Genomic DNA, 25,862 nt, shown 5'->3' with positions numbered 1-25,862 from the left:
CTGTAGAGCCTTTCTGCCTGGATGTAGATCCCTTCACCACCATTCCCTGGGCCTGGCTATCCAGCCAGCAAACAGTGCATCCATCCAAGCAATGAGTAGCCAGTTTCTCCAGGAGAATGGAGTGGGGAAGTCAGAGACTTCAGAAAAGTCTAGGCAGACAACATCCCCAGCCTTACCCTCATCCACTAAGCGGGGTGCTTATGTCATGCATTGTAAGAAATGTATTCCTCTGTTCTTGGCATTGTGATATTGAGACTTCATATTCTTCTGGAATATAAGTTTCATGAAAATAATCTCACAAGTCATTATAAATTTCACAAGTCCGTGTTTGCTACTTGCAAGATTCACACAATGTACATTCACGTGTACATTCACATGCATTTCCTTGTTCAGCTGTAATGAGCAAAACCAGAGGTTTGGGTGAAAAGGAAGTCATACTTCTGATCCTTAATTTGGTCTCTTTAATGCATTTTGAATCAATTAAATCACAACAGTATAATTTTTAGAAACACAGATTACTTTTTGTTCCTTATGAAAATGTTTCATTTGTTTTTTCAATATACAGTTGGTAATGATTTGTAACTAAAGAAGCAAAAAATGTTTTAATAAGGCTAGTAAGAAGAAAAGGTACTCTTGATCTCCCAGCAGCCTTGTTCATCTCAGAGGTGCACTGTCTGTTGGAAAGTGTCCTTATGTGTTTCTAACGCTCAGAAGAGCTCTTATTCGTAGGCTGCTTTGACAAATTGCTCTGCATTTTAAAAAGCTGCTCCTGACCCTCTTCTTTAGTGGTCATAGGGTTACAGGTCCAAGTTCAACTTGTCCATGTGAAATAAGGCACCTGCTGAAATGATAAAGCATAGTGCTTGTTGCAGACCCTTTTACAGGAGAGTGCTGTGATTTGTTTCCACAGTAGCTAACTAACACCATCATGGCCCTGAAGAGCAGCAGGAAAAAGTGTTGAGGGGCAGAATATTAAAATGGTCACAAAAAAGGCAGTGGAAAGAAAACATGGAATCACAGTAAGAGCAGTCAAAGGCCAAGGTGAGGAATGGAGACAAAGAAAATAATTAGTGCAAGCTTAGTGAATGAGGAGGGAATTGGAAGGCTCTTGGCTCCGGAAATATGTAGGGAAAATTAGTATCTCCGAGTGATGAGGAGGGTAGATGTAATAAAACAATGCATGACAAACTGAAAAAAGCACATATCAGATTAAAGCACAAATGGCAGAAGGTGATTCTGCTACTTCAGATGCACTATGAGAAATGTGGATGCCAGAGAGGATGTAATTTACCCAGGATAACATAACTGGTTTCAGAAACCCAGAGACTGAAGTCATGTTTTGATAGTACAACAGAGATGGAGAGAACTGACTTTGGTAATGTCAGGCTGAGTGTACAGGGTCTTAAAGGGGGATTGATGTTGGGGTGTTTTAGCCTCTTTCTTGCTTTGCACCTAGAAGAAATGTGCTTTTTCCTTGTGGACTTCTGCCTATGTTATTACTTAACTGTAAAGTCTGTGGCTTATAATTCTGAGTTTTCTGCTGTCGTGTTCTAAACAGGTGCTTGTTCGTTTTTGGTTTTGTTCTTTTTTTTCTCTCCAATTATATAGAAGTAATTATTTATTCATTGTTTTCATTAAACTTTAATAAATAAATGAGAGACTAGCTCACTTTTTGCTTGAGACATGTTAGTAACTCCTTTACATCTTCGTCTGCTTGAAGATAACAGATGAAATGAAGGATACTACTGGAAATTAGGGCTTTAAATTTACAAGTAGGGATTTCAGTCTAATCAATATTTTGCTGGTAACAGTTCAGTCTTATGAAATACGTTGGCTTTGAGATGGAGAATCAATGTTTGGACATGAAAAACAGGTGTCAAGTTTGACAGTGACATTGCTGTCAGTATCTGGAGAAGAGCGGATTAAGTCAGCAAGCAGAGCAATAATTCTGTCAAATACAGTATGTCAGAAACTAATGAAAAAGTTAGAAACAGTGGTTCTCACTTATGAGCTTTATTCCTTCAATAATATGTTCATCTATTTTTGGTTTTATCTTACATCCCTTTTTCCTCTCTTTCCTTTCAAGCTGCAATTAAGAATACAAAATGCGTTCTCTCTACTTCAGTCAGTCTCTTCTGTATTGTGTTCTGAGAGCTGAATTTGTTTAATTATGGCATAAGGAAAGCACTGCATTGTGTTTCAATGTTCCTAACAATTACTACTTGAAAGAGAACCAGAGCTATGTGGTCATGCAAACAAATACTCCACGATTAAAAAAATGTTGAGAGACAGAAAAGGAGAACACAGATAGGATAAATCTGAACACATTTCTTCGTCAAATCCACAAGCACTAACAGAAAAAAGTTCTAAACATGTAATTTGCAATCAAAGATAAGAACAAGTGTTATATTAAATTAAGTAGGAAGCTTTCCTCTAGTGTATAAGAAGGCTCTGATTCTGCAGTCTGTTTTCCTGTACTGTTTCAATTTTACATGTCTACCAGGGAGCATTTTTACAGAGAGGAAGAGGCCGAATAGAACATCTTTGCTATTACTTACACCTCCTAATCTTTGGAAACAGTTCAGATAACATGCTGAAGACACAATGGCTGATGAAAAGTATTGTTTATAATTATGCTAATACAGAAATTATGGCATCATTTTGGAAAAAGGTCTCCAAATTCTGTAGGTCTTTGCAGCTCTAGTAATGTGGAGAGTTCAGGTCTGGCTCCAAGTAACAGTGGTCATTGTAGGTCAGCTTCTCACACTACACTGGCAGCTGATTACCTTTGGAGCTGCCTTTTCTGTCACTTGCCAAGTCTCACTTCCTCTCTCCTCTTGTGGCAACAGGAGCCACTCTATCACTACCAGTTCCCAGTACTGCCAGATGCATCAGCAGCTGCTACAACTCTCATCTACAAATTGTGGGGTATAGCAACACCATGCTATTTCTCTATGAGCAGTTAGAAGATGCCAGTCATGCTCCCCACTTAAAACCAGCATGTCTGTGCACTTGCAGCACGCTTGACCTCTAATCCTAATTATATCCTTTTATTAACTAAACCACAAAGTCAGGATATTTTAGCAGAATTCTTCTTTTAAAAGCAAAGGAAGATGTAATATATGTGCAGAGCTGCTCTCTGCCTGAGACTCCACGTGTCTGAGAAAAAGAACTGGCCTGGGACCAGGAGTTACTCCATCCCTGTCTTTTAAATGAACCTGAAACTATTGCCTGCTTTCCTCATCTAAATTGCAAATAAATTAGAAGATGTTGTGTTATCATACAGACCTTCAGTTAGGCCTTTGATTCACCTTATTTCATAATTATTTTATTTCATAATAGTACCCTAGCTGAAAATAAAGCCATGAGGCTTTTTAGCAATTCTCATCTTGTATTTCTGGGTATCATTAGTAGGCAGTGGACTTCTGGGGGAAGCTCTGCAATAGACTGAAAAGAGAGAATATGCTTATATTTCCTTCTAGAAAGAAATCAGTGTATTCCAGAAATTGCCTTTTCCTGATAAATACATGCAAAGCAAAGATTGGGCATGGGGAATGAATACTGTGTTCAATTATTGTAGCTTTATGGCATTAGCTGCAAGCAGTGATAATACTCCAGTTAGGATCTTAGACTCCCTGGACAACCTAGACATCCATCATGAAATCTGAGACTTCAGCATTCTTTGTTCATTGCTGTTTCATTTTCCAGTAGGGTGATCTGTAAAGTTAATGTCCCATCTTTTATCACATGTGGAAGCCGTATGATTCACGTCGATTAAATCTTTTGCCCAGTGGATAAATGTGGATCTGATATTTCATCTCTGAGTGGATATTAAGAGCTGAACAAATGTGCTCCTTTTTGCCAGCCTTCTACCTTGCAGGAAAATGACCAAGGAAAACTGTCTTGTTCACAGAAATTGAATTACTCCAGGAAAATGTCATGACAGATTGTAAGACTAAATTTGTCATCAGTCTGGTAGGACAGGCTCATTGCTTGACAATCATAACAACTTAGTTGCCATATGGGTTTTTGAGGCCTGTGCTGCATGCATTCCAAATCCTTGGGTTACAGTTGGTCTCCTGACAGAGTTACCAAAACATGACGTGGGAGCATTTACAAGCCAGAAATATTATTAGCAACAAATCTACTATGAATCCATTTGCTGGGAGTCACCAACTTGTCAAAGAAGGCAAGTCAGCAAAGCTTGTGAGGGCTGGAGAAAATGTTTTCCCAGGTGGAGATGTCTCCTTATTGCGTTTGCAGACTAAATCACCTGCCAACATTATTTCTTCAACAAGGGGAAGGTAGATCTGTGCAGGCTTCTCGTTATTCCTGGAGATGGGCACTGTAGTAAATGCTTTCATTAGATAGGAAATGCCTTCATAGTTTTATTGAAAAAATAAACCAATGATGCATAATAGCATAGCCAAATTGTATTACTCCTGAAAACACAGAAATTAGTCGATAAACTAGAAACTGTATGGTCAAGGCTTTTGTCACCACATATTAGATGTTTGTGCATTATTTTGAAGGAAAGTGTTGCTCAAATATAGTGCTGTTCTGTATCACAGGCTATACTTAGCTATTTTTTAAGGCATAAGCCATTCTTTGTGTACTTTTAGGATTTTACAAAATATCCAAAACATACCACAAAAATCGTAGAAACTTCATTTTCTGAGATCTATATAGTCATCAAATAATTAATGACAGTGGATCCTGACTGTGTGTAATCACACAAGATACTGGTATGAAACATTAAAGAACCCTCATGTGGAGTGAAAAGAGTAAGTGAAAATATGTGCTTAACAAAAAAAATGAAATTAATTGAAAAATGTTTGAAATGCAGTGGGTTTTTTTAAGATTCAGTTGCCTCAGGTCTGCTGTATCAGTGTAGCACAAGAACCTCTAGTCTTCCATCTTCTTACTTTACAACTAGCAGGTGAGCAGTCTGCAAGCGCCTTGCAGATACCCTAGGCAGTATACTTGGCTTAGCTTTGTAGCATTGCAATTTGTCTTTTGTTGAAAGGATAGATTTATTTTGTTTGCACTCACATGGCCGATTCTGCCCCTGGATGTGTACATTAGGCATCAGGCTGCCCGACCAAAAATGACAGAGGGTGTTTTGCTATGGGCAGTGTTTTACTATAATGCAAGATTGGAATGTTAGCCTGTGGTCACAAGGTGAGCCATTAGCTATCTAATGAAGTTGTTTTTGTTTTGGATGCGAGTGAATTGGGTACGTTTTAGAAAGTATAGTTAGTTGCAAGAGGAAAGGAAACCTTAAAAATTATTAGCTCCCTTTTGCCTTATGCCTCAAGCTGTGAATGTTTGATTTATGCAAAGGACTTGAGCTCTTCTTCCGTCTCAGATACTACATTATACAAGTTACATTTTCTATTTCCACAACATTATTGAAAAAATATTTTATCTAGAAAAATAAGCTCAAAGTGAAATGCAATGACCATTCACATCATAACGAATCTATAGATTGTGGTATCAATATACTTCTCTGATTGCAATAATTGCTAAGTAAAGGTGGTAATTAAAGTTCTTTTTTTTTCTTCTAATTTTTCATGATTCTTCTGTATAGAAAACTTTTTTCTCCTCTGGAATGTTGCCTGCAGCTTCCATTCCTTAAACTTCAGCCTTGTCTTTGCTGCTGTTTAAGATCTGCTCAAAAGCAAGGATGCTCTCCTTTAAGTGCTGAAAGCAGTGTAAGCTGCCCCTCCCTCCCCAGTACTTGGGAATGTCTTTTCCTGCCATTGCAGCTTTTCTGGCCAGTTGTGCCTGGACTGCCAAGGACTGGCTGTGATCTGCAGTGACTTAGAACAGTTCTCTAGACCAGCTGTCACACGGAGAGCTCAGTTTTTTTACCAGACATGGTTATTAATAAACATCTCATATGAGATCACAGCCATAAACTTGATGGGAGTCAAGAACAGGGATCCTGTTGTTTGTGAAATCGTGCTTTTGCTAGAAAGAATGTTTTGCTGTTCTGACCTAAGTCCTGACAGCACTCTCTCTTTGCTCTTCTCCAGTTTGCATCTTCATGTGGTGTGAGAATTTTTTCTACTTTCTTTCCACAACTTCTACAATGATCTGCTGCTCTTTAAACTAAAAGGCCAGCTATTTATGAACTATTTTGTCTGTTTTCAAGAAAGCAAATGATACTACATTTTAAAATACACCTTTTTTGATATTACTTAATAGTTAGGTTCAAGGTAAAAATGAATGTACTGACATGGCTTTACTTGAATCTTGGATATGTGGATGTATTTTAAAGTGAAGCAGTAATCATTAGTGTTACCATATGGACTGCCAGACTGAAATGCGTATAAAAATATATTTACACAGGAGTGTATCTGCAGATAACTGCTGAATTTCTGTCCTGGTGAGACAAACAGCTACATCTAAACCTAAATGTAATATTTAAGGCAAACACAAAATAACCACGAGGGAGTTGAAATGGATACCAGCATTGTTTGTGCAATTCTGCAGCTTTATTGAGAAACAATAAAATTATTTCATTTTTGCAATTAAATAAAGGAATTTGGCATTTTTAATGATGTCTGTGATACTGTCAGGCATGTTTGTGCCTGTTATGTTTTCATAATGGCATTTGAATGTACAGTGATCTTTATAATGATTGGTGGTTGTTATATGGAAAGCTCTCTTATTAGTCAGTGGTTTTGGTAGACTGCCTTCAGAATGTTTCAGATGCTCTTCTTCATTCTTCCTTAAAATAAATTGAGAAAGTTTAAACCAACTACTAGGAATTTTATTTCAGGATATTCCAGACATTGCCTTAGGCAAAAATAAAATACCTTGTGTATATATAGAACAGCCGTCCTGCACATACTTCTTTTGTCTCCATAGTATTGCTATATTCATTTTGTTGTCCATATGTTTCTCTCTTGACTTAAGAGATACTTTTCCTGATGATTATGTAGAACTATTTCTGTTTATAAGAACTGAAATGAGTTGCAAATTCTTTTGAATCAAATGGGTTTATTTGTTTTAATTTTAAATAGCTTTTCAGTTGCACTGAGAGCAAAATTGTTCCAACAACATGCAGTCATGTAGGTAATCGTATGACCTGCTGAACATATTGTAAAAAATAATGTGGCTATAGTTACAAACATTAGGCTTTACCTTTATCAAGAGATTCTAGCAACATCATAAACAACCGGATTGAATCTTGAGTCATTTGTTCATGCCTTTGAAAACCGTAGATGGAATTATTATTATGTGAATTCATGGGGATTGCTTTTGTATGGACCATGATTAATGCCTATGAAGCTGCCAGAAGCCTCCTAGGGTTTGTACTGCCAGTTGTATCTAACTTCTTCTGTGTGTTTTTAATCTTGTTAGTGCAAATTTTTCTAAAGAAAATTTGGATAAGTGATTTGGCATAGAGGTGTAAAAATGCATGCTTTAGACTTCCCTCTGCTAGAAAGTAAAATCACCATAATAATAGGTGCAGATTTTAAGCTTTTTGTTTGTGGTTTTAAAGCCCTCTTACAAATATGTGAGGTGGCATTGCACAGCATGTAAAAACACTACCTGGTTTTGTCTTTCACCTACAGCATTGACATGTAGTACTTTCCTTCAATGACAGGTGACATTCTGAGCCAAAGCCTGATTCAAATAATCAACCTTTGTCTTTATTTAGATGCTTTTTCATATGCCCTGAATTTGCTAAGCTTAGCAGTCAACTCGTACCAAGAAGAGACTTTCTTATGAAACATTTGGCACTTCTGCTTCTTATCAGGGAGTCTGGTTAACTTGAAGATTTAGCTAAACATCTCTGCATGCTATAGGAATAACCAAAGGTTTCCAGCATCCTTGAAGTCCCTCATTATCCGATTATATCAGTGCCTGCCGTGGGTCCCCCCACCCTTCCTGTAGGCAGCTGAGAATAGCTGAAGCCTCTCTTCCAATCTCCACTTACTGCTACATTTTGCCATGGGCAGTGGAGAGAAATGAAGAAAACCAACCCAGCAGCTTTTACTACACCTGTCACTCAGAAGATGAGACAGCAAGGATGGAAGTTCTTGGGATTCATGTAAGACATAAAGCATGTCCTAATATTGGGTGTATGCACAGGGACACGATAGTGTTGTGGTGAACATCTCTCTCAGGGCATTTGCATTCTCAAACACAACCCTGGATATCATCCTGAATATTGATAGGAACTTAAATGCTCCAGTCTCTTGGTGCTAGTGGAGCTGTCGTATTTTTGACTTTGGGTGACAATTCGATATTTGATGGGAAACTTGAGAGCATGTGAGACTTGTCTGTGTTAACCATTTTCACCTACCAGGACTATGTCATCCACACTCCTGTTCAACTAAGGCAAAACTTAAGGCCTTTGCTAACTTGCTTTCACTAATGAGCCTCAGGTATGTCTGGGAGCTTTTCAGGTCTCCTTGCTGTAGGTAGGGTCCCCCATACAAGAGTCCTGTGCACCTACACATGATGCTGTGGGAATTGCTGTTCTGCAGCATGCTGGAAAGGGCAGAGGATACATGTCTTCTCAACTTGCAGGTGTTTCTTCAATGCATTGGGCTACAGAAGTTTTGCAATGACAGCCACATGTCATGGCTGTGCAGTGGCTGAATTCACTCATGAATTCAGAGAGAAAATTACACTTGACTTTGCAGAAACATTTTTCTTCTCTTATTTTAGCTCAGAATTGAAACCAGATTTTCTCCAGAGATCGTCTTGCCATATTGAACAACTGTAACACTTCCAAGAATTTATCTTTGGTGTTATTGGCAGAAGCCAATGTTGGAAGTTTCAGATCAGTGAGTTAAATCAAAAATGGTTTTGTACCCTGCTAAACATTATTATAAAAATTAGCACTGAAGTGGTTCCTTGCTGTTGCCTGCGGACTTTTTCCTTCTGTCATAAGCAGGGACTGCAGTATGAGGGACCAGTCCCTCCAACCCCTGTTTACCTGTATTCTTCATGATAGTACTAGATGTTCAACTCAGTTCAGTGAAAGGGCTGAAGGGAATTTACATAATTCTGAGCTGTCATGTGAGCACCCTCTACTTTAACTAGTAAAAGAATGATTTTTTTTTTTTTATTGTTTTGGTGGTGTGTTATTTTACCAGTTAGGAACCACTCTTATATTAGAATACTTGTAAATATGAATTAAGGTAGTAAAATCATCATTTGAACAAAGGGAAGGAAAAATTCTAGTCAAAATATTCTCAGACATCTAACAGTAATTTGCTTTAAGGCTTTTTGAAAGTTCTGTCCATGGAAACTCCTGTTTAATTTAATTCTTAATTAAAATCATTACTCTGTGGCATATCTAACTAATTGTTTAGCAAGAGTAAAAAATGTCTGTGTCTTAATAATTTTCCAGACTTAACGAGCTGTAGTTATCGGAAGAAAGATGTTCTTTCTTGGGTACTTCCTTTTCTTATGTCTTGAGTAGTCTTTTATAATTTTAAAAAATAATATTGCTTTAATTACCATGGTTACATGCTGCTAGTGCTGATACAATTTAAAACAATTGCTTTCTGCTCCAATACTTAATGCAGTGTGAATTCATCAAAAATTAAACACAAAAAAAATTTCTATAGTGCAAAATCTCTTGTCTGTTTTAGGCTGCTATCTGTGGAGGCCTGGGAACATTCAGGGAACACTCAGTATACCTGAATGCAACTGAAAATACTCAAAATACCAAACTAATCTGTGGTGGGCTGACCTTGGCTGGCTCTGGCTGCCCGTTGCTCTCTCAGTGCCCCTCCTCTCCAAGACGAGGGACAGAATAGGATGGAAAAGGTCATGGGTCACGGTAAAGAGAAGTAGATCTCTTGCCAATCACCATCAGACACAAAACAGACTCGGGAAGAATATGATTTTTTGTGATTTGAAATAGACTTGAGTATTGAGAAACAAAGACATTTGTGTTTTACCCATCCTCAGAGCCATGCCCTACAGTGTGTTGGCTGAAGGCAGCTGGAGCCTGGCATCTCCTCACAGCGGCTGCCCTACGGCCCCTCTGCCAACACCTGGGCAGCTGCATCCAGGACACCATCCTAACTCACTTGTTTAATGGTTTAGGAAAAGTTCTCCCCAGTTTAGTGCCCCGAACTAGACTTTCCAAAACCAGACACACCTTCTCCTCTAACTTCCTGTTTCAGGGTTGGAGTTGAGAATTGGAGGAACAAAAATCGCACAGTTGTATGGGTTGGTAAGTGCCCTCAGGAGTGGAATAGCTGGAGATACCCTGACCTTCATGTTGCTGTTCTTTCAGCTTTCAGAGAATACTGAAAAAGAGTATACAATGTCTCCTTCCAGTGTAACACCAGTGAAGCTGGTGAAGTCTAGAGCACATATCTTAGGAGGAGCAACTGAGGAAACTGATGTTATTTAGCCTTGAGAAAAAGAGGCTCAGTGAAAACATTATCACTCCTTACACTTACCTGAAACAAGCCTCTCAGGTAACAAATGACTGGACAAGAGGTAATGACTTCATGTTGCTCCAGGGAAGGTTTATATTGGATATCAGGAAAAGAAAAAATTGAGGAAAGGATTGTCAAGCCTTGGAAAAGGCAGCCCCAGGAAGCAGTGGAGATACCATCCCCAGAGGTACTTAGAAGACATGTAGATGTGGCACTCGAGGATGATATTTAGTGGTGGGCTTGGCAGTGCTGTAGTTAATGGTTGGGCTCAGTGATATTAAAGGTCTTTTCCGAACTTCACATTTCTATGATTCTATTTTATGGTTCTGTAAATATCAAAGTACTTTGCAAACAGAGGATTTAGTTATTCATTTAGTTATTATTATATTTAGTTATTGGAGGTATTGAATGAGATTTCTATGATCTTACAGTGACTAGTACCTAAGTCAGAAATAGTGCTGAGGTTTCAAATTCTCCAGTACAGGGATCGTTCCACTAACACTTATCACTGTGGATGCTAGTGATCCACACGGACTTCAGCTGATGGATTGGATCTGGCAAACAAGCTTTTGTGAACTTCAAGTCTCTTGTTTTTGGTCTTTCTGTGACTTTTTTTTCCATTTTGTCTATGTGGTTTACCTTGAGATCCAGTCAGGAAAACCTCATGGGAGTGTTTCCATCACTCTGCTCTGGTGCCCTCGAGTGCTGTGTGCAGTTTTGGGCACCGCAGTGTAAGAAAGATATACTGAGCTACCAGAGAGTGTCCAAAGGAGGGCCACAAGGATGGAATGGGCCTGGAGGGGAAGCCATAAGGGAAACACCTGGGATTTCTTGGTCTATGCAGCCTGGAGAAGAAAACACTGAGGACAGAACTCATTGCAGTTGCAAGTTCCTCTTGAGGGGAAGAGGAGGGGCAGGCACTGATCTCTGCTCTGTGCTGACCTGTGACAGGACCCAAGGGAATGGCCTGAAGCTGTGTGTGGGGAAGTTGGATATCAGGAAAAAGTTCTATAGAGAAGGTGGCTGGGCACTGGAACAGCTCCCCAGGGAAGTGGTGACAGCACCAGCCTGACAGAGTTCAAGAAGCATTTGGACAATGCTCTCAGGCACATGGTGTGACTATTGGGGTGTTGTCTGCAGGGCCAGGAACTAGATGATCTTTGTGAGTCCCTTCCAACTCTATGATTCTATGATCTAGTACAGCAATATTAGTTAATATTTGTAATATATTATTAATAACTGCTTTCTGTTTTTGTAAATTACCTATTGGAAATGGAGTTCTGAATATCACAATCCTTATTACAAGACAATGAAATTATTTGTTGCTACAGAAGCAGTTGAAAATGCAGCTGTGCTACTGACAGGCTTAAATAAACATAAACCAGATGCTCAGTTGTCAAGAAATTTCTAGTTTAAGTTGGTTATACATTATATGAATATTTCTAGATGTTGTGTGCATATATATACTAAATCCAACAAACCATTTTTATTTGCATGTAGATTACTGACAAAAAAATAAGCATCATCATAATTCAAGATTATAGTAGATGACCCCTACACCATTCTGAAATTTCAAAAGCAGCAGCTCTTCTATTGTCACCTTCTCATTTGGTTCAATTATGAGTTACAATAAGAGCTTATATTTTCTATCATGCAAATGCAAATTTTGATACTTAAAATGTATGGTTTATATCTTTCTGAATATTTCCTGTTTTCTAAAATTAAACTGCTTTAAAACTTTATTTTCATTTTTAAATAAGGACATCTCTGTAGCTATTCATTGACCTAAAGCTCTGGGAACTGCTGATTTTGAGCTATTGAAGGCGCTTTTTGCTTTTTACAGGTTTGGATTTTATGATTTTTTGCTTCCTCTTTACTCTCTTCCCAGTTTTGTTAGGAAAAGCACACTGAAAGATTAAAACTTTGCAAACTCTGAGCACTTCACAAACTCTGTGTAACTTACTATCCCAAATTTTTCAGTTTCATAATTGTGATAAAGACAGGGCAAAGTTGGCAATGAAAACTGAATGATTTATAACAGATGTCATCAATTTATAAATTCAAATTAGAATAACTTACAAATAGTGACTGTACTTGTTTTTTATTACTTGGTGTATAACCTTTTTCAGCATAGGAATTACTTGCCATTAGTTCAGTTCAACTGGAAAAAAACCAATGCTTAATGGACTTTGAATCCCAAGTCATTGGTGGTAGAATTATATAGTTTTCAGATTTGTTTAATTGCTGTCATATGCAGTTCCGTAATTTGTCACACCATCTTGTATGTGGTGCACTTGTACTGTGTTTTCCGTGAGTTGTGTGGTAAAACTGTGATCCAGAGCTCCTGAGTGATCTCTGCAGAAGGATCTGGTTCTGTCTCAACAGAAAAGCAACTGCCTGTCTTGGACCAGTGAAGCTCTAATCTAGTCCTGGCCCTCTCCTTTGCTCATGTTCACAGGTACTTTAGCAACCTCCCATAACCTCTTCTTACCTGAATATTTGATGGCTGCTTTGTGTTCTTCCATGTCAGTTATGGTTCTGGCGTAAATGCACAGGTTCTTTAATCCATTTGACAGGACCAAGTTTAGAGGAGGGGAAGGATGCAAAAGGACATAGCCAAATTCAAAGTGACGTGTAGTGTTTAAAGCAAGGGGTGCTGGAGGCAACGGAGGGAAATGTAGTCCTGATAAATGTTTAATCTTTAGAACTAGAGAAAGAAAATAAACAAAACAGGCTCAAGATCATGCGTGGAAATAAAGCATTGTTTAAAGGAAATAACACAGAGTTGATTGATACGTGATAAACATTACACAAAAGCATATTTATTTTCTTATTTTCTTCTTCATGCCATGCTTATGTTTGTTTATCCATCTTCTTTTTGTTGGTAGATCATATATTTCTGTATTGAGGCAGATACCAAATTCCTAGGCATATACGTTTTTGTGGGAATCTTAGGACTATGTTAAATCTTAAAAAGAACTAACTTTGAAGCAGTTTACCATCCAGTACAGCCCCTTTGCCCTGATGTTCTCCTTCCTCCTCCACTGGCACTTTATTTCCTTACTAAAACTGTATCAGAAACAATATGGGCTGGTTTCTTCTGTGTTTCATGCTTCAAAATAACAATATATAAATTCCCTTCCTCAGCAAGCATCGTTTCTTATGTTCGATTTTTATGGGGATTGGCATAGCAAAGAAGACTGGTGGTAAATAACTTCTTGACCTGTCACAGAAAAATTCAGAGATATCTGCCAGAGAGAGAGCAATGTGTGGGATTTCTTGAAGTATTTTCTAGATACAGCAGGCAAAAAAGGTTGAGTATATTCAACCAATAATTCAAGAGTGTATCCTCTTATTGTAGGTACTTTTCAAAAACTTTAATTTATAAAATACTATGTATAGTTGAATGTTGCAACTGATACTGAAGCCAAGTGTTCTAGTTAGTGACAGTATCACAGACAAAGATGACATTTGAGATTGTGGCTGAAAAAACAAATTACTCAGTAGCTAGTAACTACTCAGGTTTGGATGAAGCTCGTATAAAATTCCTGAGGATGGACCTAACATGAGGACATGTATCCAGACTGAGTGGCAAATACGTAGGAGATTCTTTCAGGAAGTGAGTCTTGTCACAAATTAAACAGATGATCTTATCAACTTTACAGTACTTACATGTTTATATAGCTAGCACATAATAGTGTAGTAGGAAGACAGAATATTCTGTTCCCCTTTGGCATGTATGTAAGCTCAAAGGTTTTTTTTACCAGTTGTTACAGAGAATCTGATTCATTTATCAGATTTATACATTTGAGAGTTATTTGTCAGAACTGATCTCACTGTACATCATTTGGTTAAGGTTGATTGCACATGTCAGATTAGAAAGAATGGTAAATACACTTTTTAGATGAGTAACATTGATTGGTGTCATTTTCTCTTCTATGTAGATTTATATGACCGTGTTGTCCTGTCATCTAGGTTCCATCTAGGTTCTGTTTTCAATCCCCAGTTTAGCTACCTCTGCTGTACGTAACAGCTCTGAAATAATGTGATTTGTCAGTGGCGATAGCCCACAGTGATAACCAGAACACGCTGCTACATCTTATTCTGACTGATTTGTGAAGCAGCATTGCCCATTTATCCTTTTGTGCAACATAATAAACAGTCCCTGGGCTTCTACTTTCAGGGCAGGTATTGAACAGCTGAAACCTTCACTAATTTGCACAATGGTTTATCTTTTCTCTGGTTGGCTTTAGGGGTAACTCAGGCAGCTGTACCATAAAATGTAAGGAGTTTGAGCATGCTGATCTGTCACACAGCAGAGCAACAGTGTGTGCTTTGCCATACTAGTCACAACCAGAAGGTGATTGAGGCACTGTAAAAAATGCATGTACTTTATTAGCATATGGAGAGAATGGTTTACCCATCTTACAATGCCCTAGATGTATTCCAGCCATTTCTAGGAAAATGGGCTAGAAAAATTGATTTTTCCCTCACACTATAACTTCTAAATGTTTATAATGTTCTCCTGGGTTCCCATTTTTTGAGCAGTGAATAGAAGAGTGTGTGTTACATTAATTCAATTACCCCTGTTTATAGTATGTGGTCAAATTGTGTATGTTTTTCTCATGAATATGCTTAATTATGAGCCATCCACCAGCACCATTCCTTAATATATCTGAAAGTTTATGTATTGACCCATGAAACCAGATGGTTTTACTTTCACTGAACACAGTTCTGTGTCATGATAAATGTGTGAAAGAGATATGTCAGGTGGCCACAAAAATAATTCCTCGGGCCTTCAGCTTCCTTTGTGTTGCCTGCATCTTCTCTAATATGAGCAGCATCTGATCTGCATTCTGTCTAAATTGGTCTGAAAGTCTGTGCCAGCTTCTGAAGAGTGTCACACTTGTGGAGGTGCACGTCTGCCTAAATGTGTCTCTGTAAGATCAGCAGATGATGGCATGCTGTGTTAAAAAATGATGGAGAAGTGATAGAAAAGGGCAATAATGACAGTGTAAAGCAGTCATGTGGCAACTCAGTATGCTGGTTACACCTGGGGGAGGGCAGAGTCAGAGAGGTTTTTCTCTATGAGAATTTCCTCTGTGAGTTGACGGGACCAATTGGAGACTGGTTTGGTTATTGACAGCCTGAGATACCAATGGGAGAAAGTTAGTTCGCTCCGTGAACACACATTTTGAAGGAAGTGATCCGGAAAAAATGCTCTTTTTCTCTTCAGGCAGCAGTGCAGGTCACATCGGCCCAGCCTGGCTCCACTGCGGGCCTGGCAGGGGGCAGGGCCGGGCCCGTCTGGGGGGCTGGCATGGCCCGGCAGGGAGGAGAGGTGGCCATGGACAGGGCCAGGCCCCTGTCTGGGGAGCTGGCATGGCCCGGCAGGGAGGACAGGTGGCCATGGACAGTGCATGCTGTAGCTGAGACCCAGGAAGGCTGAGTGAGGTCCCAGCTGTTCCCCTCCTCCCCCTTTCCAGCAGGGCTGCAGTTTTCTAGCTTGGGCCAGCCCTTTCTAGCTCAGCCAGAGTGTTCTGAGATCCTGGCACAGCTCCAGCATTGGCTACAGCCTTGTATTCTCCGTGTGAGATATTAAGTCTTTCAATGCTCAGATAAGACTTGCAGACTTTCAGTTCTCCTGTGAGTTAGAGGAAAAAAAGAATAGAAGAGCTAAGTTTCTTTAGATGGAAGGATAATTAGAAGATGCTATGAAGGTTGGATGAAAATCCTTTTTTAAAGTTGTAGGGATGAACTGATACTGCACTGAATATTCATATAAACCATGGAGACAGACATGGGGGCATTGGAATGTTCCATTTGATAGATTGTTGACCAAAAGCGCCTCTGTTAAGGATCCTTCTCCCCGAGGAGAAAAGGGGATCTCTATTTCTGGAGATGAAGCATGAGCAGAGGGAAAGAGAGATGAAGAGAATTTTTGTTTTGGAACAGTTCATTCTTAAAAGTAAATATCCCATGAGTTTAACGTGGCCCATAAGCACAGCTTTGGGAAATCTGTGAAGATGGGAGGAGCTTCCCGACGTGCAAATTTTTTCTCGGGTGGATGCGAATCATGAAAGTGAAGCCACAAGAAAACTGGTTTTTTCCCTCCTTGTGGAGAAGTCCCTATGGCCTGACAAGAGGAAACTTCTCTCTATGAAGTGAACTGAAAGGAGTATTTAAGTTGGGAACTGACTGAAGTAGTTTTTTGTATGTTTGTTTTGTTTTTATGAAGGTTGAGAGAGGGGAGGAGGGAGTGGTCTGAAGATCTTATTCTGAATTTGGTTTTTTTCCCTTTCTTTATGCAGTTAATAACATTTTTTATATCCTTTTAAAGTTTTAGGCCTGCCTTACTTTTGCTCCTGGTTCTGTCTCACAACAGAAAATGAGTATATTTAATTTGGCAAATCAAAACTATAACACTCAGTCATAGGGTTAAATTTAAATGCCTGTGATAGATTGAGTTGATAGGGACAGTATATGCATCCTGGCTCATTTGACTTCAGTTTTCCTCAAAGATCATTCTGATTCAGCATCTCTTAAAGGCAGATCTACCAAAGGTAGCTTCTACCAGAAATAGGCACTTTATTTGCCACCTAACTGTGGTAATTCTTCCGACAGTTATGTCACCACCTTTTAATTCTTCTTGATTTACATATTCATGGCAATTCTTGGGGTGAAGTTGGGATAAATTGTTACTGCCATATGTGTGAAGTGGAAAGTATATGTCTGCACTCTTTATTTTTCATTTCTCAGCTAGATGTGTGCTTTCTTCATGCAAAGGAAGGAATACCTTTAGAACACATGCTTGTCTATCTTTCAAACTCTGTAGAATTACCTTGTCATGAAATGTAAAACTAATGTGTAGTTGTAAAACCAACTGCCAGCATTTTCTTCACTAGTGGCTGATGGCTAAGAAGATTTAGAAATGAAAGGGGTTATTATAAAGTGATTACTGAATAGCTAGGTATGTCATTTTAAACAAGCAACTAAAATCTGTGTTGCAGATTTGGAATGTAATCTTGTTTATATCATTCATACTTAAAATCTGATTTTGATTGTGGAGGAGTAATCATGTAATGTAGGTAATTTGACAAAAATATATCAAATGATGTTTTTCTTTTATTCCTTATTTAAATGTGTTAGAATTTAAATGATTTACCATTCAGAGTATACCTATAAAATGACAAAATAAAAAAATATTAGACTCAATTTACATGGGTTCAAATTTAAATTTTACTATAAAGTGAAACATTCATATCAGCCCTCTCATGAAAAAAAATACTGTATAGAAACCAACACTTAAAAATGTTATTACCTTTAAAAGGATGTAATGGATGATTAAACGGGTGTTATTGATAATTAGACCAATATATTTTGCAGCTGTGAATGTCAGCCTGAAGACATAGGGTAGGCCTCATGGAATATGTGTAGCCATGAATTGGAGAAGAGATAAAAAGTTAAGGAAACTTCTCGTGCATGATTTTATCACTGATTCATGTTTCTATGTCAAGTGCTTGTGATATTATATTACTAAAAGCTTAAATCAAATGCCTGATCTGGTTTCAAGCAACAGCTACACTTACTTTTTGTAAGCAGTGAGCTGATGGCTTAGATGCTTATTAGGATTTGCTCTCCACGAGTCTTCTATGGTTCTCCGGATATTATGGTTCTCTCCCAAAAATTCCTATATCTTAGCTTAAAAAACGGTCTTAGTGTTGATGTGATACTAGTATTTAGGACCCTTCCTGGAAAAAGTAGATCTCCACTATATCTCACATTTGATTTTTTGAAGTGATTTAGGATTCAAGCTGGCTTATTATGAGAACTTGGCCTATTCACTTTGTTGCTGTGAGCTGTGTGTATTTTATTGTTTTCTGAGCTCCCACATCTTGGAACTAATCTCTTTTGGCTACAAAGTACGGAGGAAAGAAGCACATTTCAGTGCTGTGCTCTAATGGGTTAGAAATGAGGCTGAGAAGTAGGATTCCATGGCCTTTACTGATGAATTGCAGCCTTCAGCAGGTAATTCAATTTCTTCTGATTTTGTTTCTTTGGCTATAAACTAGGAGGACATGCTTTTGTCGTATCTGATATAGATACATAAGGTTTGCCTACACAATACTGAAAGTATATAAGATCAGTGGAAGCATGGTCTTGGATCTGGTTCCACACTGAAGAAGGAATGGTATTACCTGTAATCTCTTGGCAGCACAGCAGTTTGGGAGATGCTTTGGGAGATGCTGGCTTTTCTCTTTCAACTGGTAGACTGTTGGCATCTTAACCAGGAAATAGATGCTGAGAATGAGCACATGCTCTAAATGTGAATCTTCCAGTTCTCAGATGATGGGAAGTAGTTTAGTCCTGAGAAAGAAAAATATCTGTGGAGAGAGTGCGCTGAGATTTTTCGTTTTTACTTCAGTCTGGTCCTGTTGACACCTTCTCTCTCTCCATTATGGCACTGTGAATGCTGATCATGATAGTAAAGGTGCTGAGGGAAATGTGTGCAGCAGGATTATTCCTGCTCCTCAGTGCTCCTAAGTCTGCAATAATGAAGGGTGCAGAAGGATCCCCACAGGATACTGCTCAAAGCTAGTATGCTGACTTTAGAGTATGTACATCCTTCTGTTCGTCTTCTTTCACTGGCATTGTGACTGTGGAAGAAAAATTAATTTAAACCTCATCATTCCTTCCTCTGTGGCATTGCAGGTGACTACCATTTCAGTTTTGCTGTCTCATTGTTCTTTCTTTCATTAGCGCTGGAACTCTGCAGGTCTTGCATCCCAACATTTTTTAAAGTGTCAGGGAGTACATTTAGAAGACTAATAGAAGTGCTGCTTTTCTGTGGGAAGTATCTGGTTTTGCAGAAGTAAAACATATTCTTTTGGAAGTTTTACTAGTTACTAATATGAAATATTGCTAAGAATTTTAAACACAATAATTTGGAATCTTTCCAAGAGATGCTGGGTATCTTCTGGGTCTTTTGTGTTTACCTGAATAACCTTAGTAACTGTTGTTATCAATTTCCATGGCTGCTCCATGACAGGAAGTAGAGATATTTTGTATGTGACACCAGCGTTTCACAAATTTACAATTATTCTTTGCTGCTTTTTAACATTTTTGGTTGTTTCCTGAACATCCTGTGCTCTTAGATGAGTAAAATGACCAACCTCCAATGTGCCGCTCTTAACTCGAAGGTTGTTTCTGGATCTTCAGCAGTTTTGTGCACACTCACAGCTTAGTCTTTGTTTTCATTTTAAAATAGTGAGACTAAGCAGTACAATCACACCACCATCATCATATTAGGATTTTGATTCTGTTCATGAGTCATTTGTCCCTTTCTTTCTTTGTTTGCCCTCTCTTTGTTTGAATACTTTCTTTTATAACCCAAATAATGGACAGTATGAAAAATCATGTGGTTTAAGTGTTACTTTTCTTCCTCTAATCCTAGCTACAAAGCAGTTCTTTGTATTAAGAAATATGGCTGAAATAAAAATATGTTAAAAAATTGTGAAATTGCACCACTCAAAATCTTGATTATTGTTTCTTTCCTCAACTGCATTCTGCAGTTTTTGGCAGTCTGCAATTTGAAAAACCCTGATCTGTTACCAGATCAAATGTATCATGTGTCATTTGGAGCAAGGAAGAACTCTTTTTCAACTTCAATCTGTTGTTGAAGAACTCAGATGAGGAATAATTACAGTGTAAAAATCACACCATCACAGTTGAATGTGATCTTTTACAAAACTGTCTTACCAAGTTTGCAAACAACCTCCAATTGCTAGTAGTCATGTGTAGATTTGATTTCAAATCAATTGAGGATAAGCCAAACAAGTAAATTATTTTACCTATATTTGTGTTTGGCATTGGCTGTCGATGTATACAAATGCAAATTTGTTTCCTAGAAACAAACCAAATGTTTTCACTTTGATTGCAGATGGCTCACAAGCCAAGCTTTCTGTTCCCGTGTAGGTGGTCTCCATCACTGCAAGTTCCTTGCAGGCGTTCATGAAATTCTGTGTGACACGGCCAGATACTGATGCTACAGTACTGTGGCTTCCACTTTACTCAGAGGGAATTGATGAGAAAAGATGTTAAGTGATTTGAACAAGACTGCTTAGGCAATCTGTGATGCCTTTATTTTTAATTATCATTAAATAGCGATTACAATTTTTGTGTAATTTTTTTTGTTTGTAGTTAATTTCTTATCTGTTTTGTGGTTAATATCTTAGATATTCAGTTCTCATTATATATTTGTTTATTTTCCTGTTCTGTCTATCCCGTACTTCATGTGGAAGGGCAATAGAGCCTGATCTGAAATTTCAGTCCTGAGAGTTGTTGCATAGCTGAACTCCACTAATAGTTTGCCTTGACAAGAAATAAATTCTTAATTCCTAATGTTAGTTGACTTTCAAATAGTATCTTAACACATACCAGGTGTCTGCAGCTACTGGAGTACCATGGCATGGCAGAAAATCACAATGCTATTCCTTTCTTGTTCTTAACTCAGTAGGTCTGTGCAGGCTGTGATGAAAAGACAAAACTTCCAGTCCTGAGTTTTCATCCTAAACCCAAGTTTTGATGATCAATGACGGGATGCTAAAAATACACCTAAATGTCTCTGTGATTCTGAAATTGAGTTTCTGAAAAAGCATTGTACTTGTGGTAAAAGGTGAAGAGTGAAGTTCCAGACAAATGAGCTGTGAATTGCAGCTGGAATGGAAATTGATCCTGTCTGTCAGTCTGTGCTCCATACTCTCAGGAAAACAGAGTGGAGCAGAGAATAAGCCAAGATCACCCATTAAATGGGATGCTAAAGTGCCAGGGGCTAGAACCAGGCTTGCTGGTCCCTTAGGTCAGAGCTGCAACTGTCAGAATTCACTGCCTGATTCCCTGCTGAACCTGGCAGAAGGAGAGCAGTATGAAAAATGCTGCAGGCACCAGCAGGGGAATGGGTAAAGAACTACCTGGCTAAGCTTCAGGCTTGACAGGCAGTGTGCTCCTCTGGGAGGAAAACCTCTTCTCTTACAAATTGGGTGGCCTCATTTTCCCCATTTGCTTCATGATTTGTACCAGTAAGGCATAAGAAAATAGCTGGAGTACTGAGGAGCAACAGAGGCTCGGTTCACTTAGAAAAATGCAGTGTGTGGAGAGATCTGGCTGTGTAACCTCTGCAGGTGGGCATTTACGAGTGAGGAGGAGGCAAAGCCTCAGCAAATAGCACTCGTGCTATGAAGTACATATGTTGTGTATAATTCAGTCAGTATGGTGTGTTGAACTCCTTATTCTTCTGCTCTAAAAGGTGTGATTTCAGCTGTGATCAGCACTGTGAAATGACACTTCTCTGTGTAGTTATCACTTACCTTACCTGGTGCAAGATAACAACAACAGGCCATTGCTGGAGTGACCGCCTTCCACTTCGCAGGGATCCTTAGTGCAAGTCTCTTGAGCACAGCAGCAGCATCTCTCAAGGATGCCTACTTCTTCACTTAAAGTTGGGAACTCACCATGGGAAAGTGATAAATCCTGCAGAAAATAAAATCAACTAAATGAAGTCATCATGCCGTAGTAATTAATTCAGCTTTCCCTTTTAAATCAGTCATTAGCTGACATTCTTTTAGTGCTGCTTTAACAGTTACCTTTCCCCAAGTATCCTGCATCCTTCCTGATGAAGAGCATAAGCCGTCCAGTGTATTGGAAGTGATTTACTGTGCTCTCAGAATCATATTACATTAAAGATAGATAGATAGATAGATAGATAGATAGATAGATAGATAGATAGATAGATAATTAGAATTTTTTTTTTTTACAGTTAAGGTGGTCAGGCATTGGAATAGGTTGCCCAGAGAGGTGTTGAGAGTGACAATCCTAGAGATGCTCAAGAGGCATCTGGATCTAGCTCTGGGTGATGTGGTTTAGGGGTTACAGTGACAGTGCTGTGTTGACAGGTGGAGTTGGTGAAGTTAAAGATCTTTTCCAACCTTGATGATTCTGTGATTCTACTCTGTGAAATATTTCCTCTGTCGCCTACAGTGATACCTCCAGAGAAGTTCAGTTTAGTTCCTAAATTGATCAAATGGAAACTGCTATTTTTCAGGGCTATTTCAAGCCACATGGCTTTTTAAATCCTGAATTCCATTGTTAACCTTAGCCTTCTTTTTTTGTTAAAAGTAGTGCCGTTAAAATACTCATAAATGACAGGGTTCATTAGGGCCCTATTAGTGGCATAATCTCTGGATGAATGGTAGGAAAAATAGATAGGAGCTGTGTACCTATCTGGTGCTGTGGGTTACAGAATAAAGTCAGAATCCAAATCAACCAGGATACTGGCCTTGTCTGATGAGCTTTGTCCTGTGAGTATCAAGGGAATCTGTATTGTCTTTGTCTTTTACAATCTAAACTCTTTTTTTCCTTGTCTCTTTTGTTGGAAGTGAAAATGTATCTGTCATTCTCACAGATCTAACTAGAGGGCTAACGTGTACTTTTTATTAAGGTAACATTACATAAGAATACCTTCCTCCTGGGCAGAAATCTTGGATAGGTTTTGTTCCAGATATTTTGTACAGCCACTCAATTTCTCTTTTAAAATGCTATGAATTAGGTTTATGTCTCTAATAAAATGATTTCTCAGCTCCCTTGGGAATTTTCTGACGTGCCCACTGCGAAGCTGAGCAGGCTGTTCCATATTCTTGCAGCCAGGAGCTTTGTTCAGTTGTTTCATGTTGTATGTCAGGGTCACCTCAGTTTTGTTGGTTTTCTATTTCTATTTAGCCCATTCAGATGCAATTACAGTTACACAATACCTCTCAAATGTCCTTTGCTATTCATCATCTCACCTAAAACAAGAAATTCTTAGAAGCTGAAATGAAATTAAAAAAACAAAACAGGAAAACTAATTTCCCGTTAAGTTTATGTCTGAACTACACAGAAGTAAATGTTTAGGAAGTTATTGACTCCATATGCCAGTCTTTGAGGTTTACTTCATATTAATTTTGATTGTTGTAGCAATAGAAATGTGGCAAAGGCCCCAGATACCAGAATTTTTATCTGGGATGCCTGAGCATGGAAGGAGATAGATGGCTCAACAGCAATTTATCCTTAATGGGGACATTTTTACCTCTCAGTCAAGTCACTAGAAAGGAGACCAGGATTAGAATTTGGTTTGTTTTTTCCATTTTTTCACCAATTGCCAAATATTCTGTACTGGTTATCAACATTGTTCGACAGTGAAAATTAATTTTAAAATATTTGAAAAGCAGCTGGATGATTTAAAAGGGGAAAAAAGTACCTTGCTTTGTAGATATTAGAACAAGCAATTTCTTAACACCTTTTCTTCAAGGAGTTAAGATGAATAACGTCTTTGAACAAATATTTCAAGCATGCAGGGATTATGTTAAAAAGTAAAAAGATGAAATCCTGTGTAAATTGTTTAGAACATTCCTAGTGAAGACATGTTGATTAATAAACATAAAAGGAGGAAGATGCATATTAATTTGTTTACGAATAAGAGTCTTCTAACTCATTAAAAGTCTTCTAAGTGTTTAACTAGTGAAGCAGTGGATAAAACCTGACATTGTCTTTAATCTTTTGGAGGACTCAGAAATGAGAAAACCCAGATTATTGTAAATATGTATAATAGCTTTGTTAATGACAGTGTTTTGAAAATGTGGGGGGGTGTCAGCTCAGTGGTTCTGCTGTAATATCGTGGAAATATTAATTCACTTTTCTATCTCACTTGCTATGACCAGTAGGATTGAAGAAAATTTATCAGCCACATTCTTTGATCCTTGTGTATAGATTTTGGTAGTTTTGATTGATGACTCCTTTTCAACTGGGAGATCTCTAGAAAAGCAGATTAAGGAGACTATCTTGTTTATTTTGTATCTTTGCTAATCCACTTAAACAAACGGAGGTATTTGCACTATTAACAGCTAATGTTTTCGTGGAAAAAAAACCCTATGGTCTGTTTTAAAGAAATTGGAATATTAAGTGAACGTCCTGAACAAATAGAGATTGAATAATTGCATTCAGTCTCACTTAAAAACAAATGAATAAGAAATAGCTGAAGAACCATATAGCCTTTGTATGAACAGTCCTGCAAGAAAATAAACATGTATTTGCAAGTTTACTCTGAAATTACATTTTCTCTTTAGAAACTCATTTTGTGCAGGTTTTGCTCTAAAATACAAATAACTTGTGCAAAACAAGTTGGACATGTTTACTTTTTGCAAGCAAGAGATAGGTAAAGAAGTGTCATTTCAGCAGTATCATGCAATTGGAGCTGAACCGTAAGAACTTTTTAGTGTTTTGTTTGCTCTTCATTTTTCAGCAGCCACTTCTCACTCTTTTCTCCATTTTCCCCCACTTTTTCAGAGACTATGCTTCTATTATACTGTGATTCTCTAAAGGAATGGATTTCTGTTTCTGTTTATCTGTCATATTGTACAACTTCTCACGTCACTATTATAATATGAAGAAGTAATCACACCAGAATTATGTTGGTAATTTTGCAGATCCGATGCGTGGGCCACGAAGACTGGAGGTTGTGGAGATCAAATCCAGACAGATCACAATTTGCTGGGAGCCATTTGGATATAATGTCACACGTTGCCATCGCTACAACCTCACGGTCCATTACCGCTACCAGGCTGGAGGACAGGAGCAAGTGAGAGAGGAAGTCAGCTGGGACACAGAGAGTTCACATCCCCAGCACACGATTACCAACCTATCACCATACACAAATGTCAGCATCAAATTAGTACTGATGAATCCAGAAGGACGGAAAGAAAGCCAGGAACTTGTAGTGCAAACTGATGAGGATGGTGAGTTTTTGTACTTACATAGTGATGGTACAAGACCTGATAGTATAAATTTTCTGTGTAAATGCATGTTCTGCTTTCACTAAAATCATTAACAGATTTTCCACCAACCTCACCAATTTTAACAGAGCAAAGCTCCATTTTTAGAGTGATCTTTCAGACAAACTATAACATCCCATGATACATTAATCATTTCATCATTTAACTTGTAATTTCTGCTTGAACTATGTTCTGCCTCTCTAAAGTTCCAGTATCAGTTTGAAGAAATTTCATGTGATTGCCAGCAGTATCCTCATAAAAACTCCTCCACTGAGTGATGTGCTCTGCACTAAATATTTGTTCTTGATTTGCAAGTTTCAGTTTCTCTGTCTTTGGCTTTCTAACCACTAGACATTGTTAGTTCCTAATTCAGGCACTATATTCCATATACAGGCATTGAAATATGCAGATATTCCCTTCCTTTTAATAATTTTCATCTCATAAGGGGTTTTCAGATCTCTTTTTTTTAAACTTATTCTATTTGGATGAGTAATAAATAAATAATAATTAATGTACTTAGCTAATGCCTTTTTGAGGCAGAGACAGCAGAATTGGTTATGTGTCTGCAATACTCTAATAA

At 38.2% G+C, this 25,862-nt stretch overlaps 1 protein-coding gene across 9 annotated transcripts in view; it reads left to right on the top strand.

The window, feature by feature from the left end:
• Nucleotides 1-25,862, top strand: part of PTPRM (protein tyrosine phosphatase receptor type M) — a 439,008-nt gene that overhangs the window by 201,861 nt on the left and 211,285 nt on the right. For all 9 annotated transcript variants that reach the window (XM_014871229.2, XM_014871224.2, XM_088173300.1 and 6 more), the window contains exon 8: nt 24,938-25,246. In XM_014871229.2, the coding sequence (XP_014726715.1) occupies nt 24,938-25,246 (309 nt within the window). The remainder of the gene's footprint in view (nt 1-24,937; nt 25,247-25,862) is intronic.

Source organism: Sturnus vulgaris, chromosome 1, assembly GCF_052056855.1.
Source record: "Sturnus vulgaris isolate bStuVul1 chromosome 1, bStuVul1.hap1, whole genome shotgun sequence".
Classification (NCBI taxonomy): Eukaryota; Metazoa; Chordata; class Aves; order Passeriformes; family Sturnidae; genus Sturnus; species Sturnus vulgaris.
Note: the sequence above shows the minus strand (reverse complement) of the source record. Positions and strands in the feature narration are given on the sequence as shown.